The sequence below is a fragment of the Vollenhovia emeryi genome, unplaced genomic scaffold (assembly GCF_000949405.1).
Source record: "Vollenhovia emeryi isolate VEMERY1.0 unplaced genomic scaffold, V.emery_V1.0 DF939205.1, whole genome shotgun sequence".
NCBI classification, from domain to species: Eukaryota; Metazoa; Arthropoda; class Insecta; order Hymenoptera; family Formicidae; genus Vollenhovia; species Vollenhovia emeryi.
The window spans coordinates 107,565-112,491 of NW_011967161.1; the positions used below are offsets into that span (position 1 = coordinate 107,565).

At 36.5% G+C, this 4,927-nt stretch overlaps 2 protein-coding genes across 4 annotated transcripts; one reads left to right on the forward strand and one right to left on the reverse strand.

Annotated features, from left to right (window-relative positions):
* LOC105561533 (adenylyltransferase and sulfurtransferase MOCS3) lies at window positions 1-2,320 on the forward strand. Of its 2 annotated transcripts, none has more exons than XM_012011596.1 (6): window positions 1-66; window positions 333-591; window positions 826-1,039; window positions 1,156-1,457; window positions 1,556-2,023; window positions 2,104-2,320. In XM_012011596.1, the coding sequence occupies exons 2-6, from the start codon at window positions 402-404 to the stop codon at window positions 2,253-2,255; spliced, it is 1,326 nt and encodes a 441-aa protein (XP_011866986.1). In that variant the 5' UTR covers window positions 1-66; window positions 333-401; the 3' UTR covers window positions 2,256-2,320. The 2 variants fall into 2 exon arrangements, with proteins under 2 accessions (XP_011866986.1, XP_011866985.1); XM_012011595.1 differs by lacking the exon at window positions 1-66 and adding an exon at window positions 73-228.
* A 41-nt stretch (window positions 2,321-2,361) lies between these two features.
* On the reverse strand, window positions 2,362-4,927 carry LOC105561534 (probable galactose-1-phosphate uridylyltransferase). 2 transcript variants are annotated; one of them, XM_012011597.1, is made up of 7 exons: window positions 4,743-4,927; window positions 4,172-4,237; window positions 3,927-4,096; window positions 3,377-3,582; window positions 3,086-3,314; window positions 2,745-2,961; window positions 2,362-2,649 (listed from the first exon to the last, which is right to left on the reverse strand). In XM_012011597.1, the coding sequence occupies exons 1-7, from the start codon at window positions 4,753-4,755 to the stop codon at window positions 2,405-2,407; spliced, it is 1,146 nt and encodes a 381-aa protein (XP_011866987.1). In that variant the 5' UTR covers window positions 4,756-4,927; the 3' UTR covers window positions 2,362-2,404. The 2 variants fall into 2 exon arrangements, with proteins under 2 accessions (XP_011866987.1, XP_011866988.1); XM_012011598.1 differs by lacking the exon at window positions 4,743-4,927 and adding an exon at window positions 4,324-4,387.

The window sequence follows — 4,927 nt, forward strand, 5'->3', positions numbered from 1 at the left end:
ATGGGTGTAAGGCGCTGGAATCTGGAATCAGCTGTGCGAAAACTGTATCACCTCCGACTTCTCTCTGTAAACGCTCTTGTAAAACGGAGATTGCCTAACCTCGAAGAAACTCGCTTTTAACAATCAAACGTTTATAAAGATAATTATCTTTTTACAAGGAAGTTTAGTTGTATCGCGACGAAAGTCAAGTTACGATTTTAATATTTCAAGTCTCGTTTTAACCAAATGGTATAGAAATTGGTGCATTTTGGTTCAAATCTAAAATCGTTAGTTTAAGTGTTTTATAAAATTATTACCGATGATTTTGATTGATTTTACATCGATTTTTGTAGATACAAGTCTGAGAAGTTTGTTTGAAAATCGAGACGTTCGAGTCATTCTGACTGAGCCGAGATTTTACAATGGACGTATCGACGCGTGAGGACGAGTTAATAGCAGAAATTACGAAGCTGCGTAAATTGCTGCGCACAAAAGAGGCTGAACTAGCTTCTTTGCGACACGAGAAGCAGGTCGTGCAAGAACACGGTTTGAACAACGACGAAATTTGTAGATACAGCCGGCAGCTCTTTTTGACAGAAGTTGGTGTGAAAGGTATGCGATGTGTACATATACAAGATTTTCCTTACGACACATAAGTATATAAACGTTGTATAAACTGAATGCTTTGGTAAAATCTGCAATCGCATTAATCTTGTAATAAATCGTGGAATCTGGTAAATTTATATACATAAAGTGTAAAAATATTGATAGCACTTTTGCATGTACGTGAATACAATAAGGAGATGGCATGTAATATTTTTCTGATGGACTCCAAGTTTTTTATAGGTCAAAAGAAAATAAAGGACAGCTGTGTACTTATTGTGGGAGCTGGTGGTCTTGGTTGTCCAGCGGCGTTGTACTTGACATGCGCTGGCATTGGCCACATAGGCATAGTAGACTATGATGATGTTGAGATAAACAACCTTCATAGACAGTTTTTGTACGCAGAAACCAGCGTCGGTACTGCGAAAGTGATCGCAGCAGCGGAAAGTCTTAATCGGTATAATAGTATTGCAAATTAATTGTATATTGATTTCGCTGACGTGACTACATTCTTTTACGTGGAACCTAATTTAAATAGAAAGATTAATTTATTCGGTACTCTTGCGTTTGCAGGTTAAATAGTTATGTAAAAGTTATGCCATATAAAATTCAACTAGATAGTAAAAATGCTTTGGACATCATAAGAAATTATGACGTTGTAATCGATGCTACAGATAACGTAGCTACTCGTTATTTGTTGAATGACGCGTGCGTTTTGAGTGGCAAACCACTGGTTTCTGGATCAGCACTGAGGTTCGAAGGACAATTGTCAGTATTTAATTACAACAATGGCCCTTGCTACCGATGCGTCTACCCTAGACCGCCACCACCTGAAACTGTAACGAACTGTGGGGACGGAGGTGTACTCGGTGCAGGTAGAGCTCTTCCGCCGATTTCTATATGCATTTTGTAATTTACAATCAAATATCTATTGTAATATCATCCCTCTTTGTTTCTCATTGTCGGATACCAGCCGTGGGTACAATTGGTGTGTTACAAGCACTGGAAACGTTGAAAATAATACTTAATATGCCCGATGTGATTTCGGGACGACTTTTGTTGTTTGACGGAGTGGAAACTAAATTTCACAATGTGCGTTTACGCCCAAAGAAAGCAGATTGCGTGGTTTGCGGGGAACATCGTGTTATACATGAATTAATAGACTATGAGCAATTTTGTGGTGCAAAGGCTAATGACAAAGAGCCTAATTTAAATCTGCTGAGAAAAGACGAAAGAATATCAGTTGAGGAATACAATAAAGTCGTGAAAATGGACTCGAAACCTCATATACTGATCGATGTACGTTCGCCTGAGGAATATGAGATCTGCCACTTGGAGAATTCCATTAATATTCCTCTCGTGCAACTTAACAAGGATTATAATTTAAAACTAATAAACGACAATATAAAAAAAGTGCAAGAAGAACATCATTCAGTAGATTGTAAGATACATCCGCGTTGTAATTCTTTAGATCAATTTTTATGCGAGTAATAAAATTAATTTATATATTTATTTTTTCAGTGTATCTTCTGTGCAGACGTGGTAATGATTCGCAAAAGGCAGCTCAATTCCTAAAAACGATATTTACCGAAGATACTTTAAAGGTAAGAGACATACTCGGAGGTATTCATGCTTGGAGCAACAAGATTGATCCAAAATTTCCTAAATATTAATATAAAGATTGTACCGATGTAACACATTTGTTTAGTATGTCTTTTATTAAATAAAATTACCGTCGGGATAATGTGATATAAAAATTTATAAATTTTTATACGTGTCTACAGCTGTTGAAAAAATATATATTTTTTATTTACATATATACTTAATTTGAATATTTTTCTATTTCCTCCACAGTTAGACTAGTTTCCGGATGCTTATAATGAGAGTCTGATAAATCTCTCAATTTTTCTGCTGCTTGTTCCGGTGTTAGGTCTCTCTGTACTTGAGCTAAAAGTTCATAGCCGACCATATGCTTCTTTATGGTATTAGATCGTAATAAAGGTGGAAAATACATTCCATGGAAGGTCCAGTACGGATAATCACGTTGATATAGACCCGTAGGAGCGCCTTTAATATCGATAAATCAGGAATTGTAAACTGTGCTAGATTGAAATGGCATATGAAGACAATAAGTAGAATATTTGATAATAATTATTCTTTACCGTGCCATCCCATCGAATATGGAAAAGAGCAATTAAAGAGATTATCATATTTCGTACACAATCTCTTCATAATGACAGCTAAAGATTCTTGCTGGCTGTCAGACAAGTCTTGCATTCTGGCCACTTGTTTTTTTGGTAATACCATAGTTTCGTATGGCCAAACTGCCCAGAACGGTACTACGACTACCCAATCACGATTCTCTATTACAATGCGATCCTGTGAATTCATATAACAGCTTGGTTAAAATCGTATTAAATGATTCTGAATACCAGAGAAAACTCGTTCCCTTGAACTTTCTCATACGTATCGAAGTATGCACTGTTTATAATATATGACTAACTTTCTTTAGAACTTCTTTCTGCATATAATCAATGAGAAGAGGTTTCTTGTTACGCTCATAGTAGTCGGCGAGATATCCGTCTTTTATTCTAATTTCATTCGGTAAAAACGAACTGGACCATATCTGACAGTGAGGGTGTGCATTGCTACAACCCATCAGAGCACCTCTATTTTCAAATATCTGGACCCAGGTCCACTTCTCACCCAGCTCCAACATCTCAAAAATCCACCTGTTGCAATGTTCATTTTTTTTTTACAAATGACAAGTATGTACGTATTAAATGTTACTCACTGTTTGATCACTTCCTTGATCTCGTGAATCTTCATCAGCGCTATTGTTACATTCGACTTCGGATGAAAGCACATCACTTTGCAGGTACCTTTAGCGGATCCCATTTGAAACAATTCATCATTCGGTTTCGGTGGATCCGGCACCGATTCCAATAAAGCAGGAAAGTCATTTACGAACGAGAACGTGTTTTGGTACAGCGGGGTTACCTGTAACATGAAACAGCAAGCTTAAATGATCTAAGACAGCAATAAAATCAAACGTTAAACGTTAATTTATATTTTCGGAAAGTTGTTATTACATCAATACGATGAAAGAGTGAATTTGATCAAAGAACTGCTCTATTAAGTTTTAAATTACTTTGTTCCGTTACAAAAGTTTCCTGTAAATGAAGAACATGCCGATATGGATAGAAATGTAGACGACAATATAAAATGAATATAGCAAATCCTTTTGTCAAATAAAGTCAAGAATTTTGATGTTTCAGTTATAGAAATCGAAACTGTGTGAAAAGTTATTTATATATTAGAGAGAATACGAGCAATCAACTGACTTCTCCATTAGCTCTAACATTTCCTGGACAAAGGGGATTTTTGGGATCGTAATCTGGAAGCTCCTCATCTGCACTGGGTTCTATTTGACCTCCCCAGGGTCGCTTCATACGGTGTGGCGACACCAGCACCCATTCCCCTCTTAATGGATTATATCTCATGTGTTGATGTTCTGCAAGACAATTAAATCTTATTAACACAACTCGCTCGTTAGATATTGGAAAATATCATCGCATATATATCTAACCAATTGGATCAAACGCCGACGATGTGGCATCATCCTTTGTTGCGAGTGTGTTCCATGGTCCATCACCTATCACAAATTCATAGAATTAGGCGATCCATTAGGATATCTCTGACATTGCCAAAGAAAAGAAAGTTGCGAGAAACATGCTGTACTTATATTAGTTTACGCTAAAGCTGCAATATTTTCTAACAGATTCTTCTTATCACTTTGCATATTTTATTACATAATGCTCTCTCCCTCTCCCTCCCTCCCTCCCTCCCTCTCTCTCTCTCTCTCTCTCCCCCCCTCTCTCTCTCTCTCTTTCTCTGCGAGTTTCAGGTTAAATGTGAAATATTTAATTATAATACAGATTATCATCGCAGTACCATCTTCATGTGGTATCATTTAATTAAAAAAAAAATACTGAATTAAACTTCGTTACTAACAAAAAGAAATTATTATTGAGAGATAAAATATGCCTCTTTAAAAACAAAAAAAAAGACAAATTCACAATATACCTCGTGACAACAATAATGACAAATGACAACAATAATATTAAGTGTTTACAACGTAACAGTGCGAACACGCTTACCTTTCGCCGACATTTGTGCGTAAAATCTCGGTGAACGAGATATGCTCCGCGATAAATTCTACTTTGATTGACGATTAATGAACATATGCTGGCTTAATTGCTCTTCCGTCGTATTTACGTAAATCACATTTTTGTGTAGATAACGGGCAAACGAGCGCATATAACCTCACGTCACAATGCTAAGC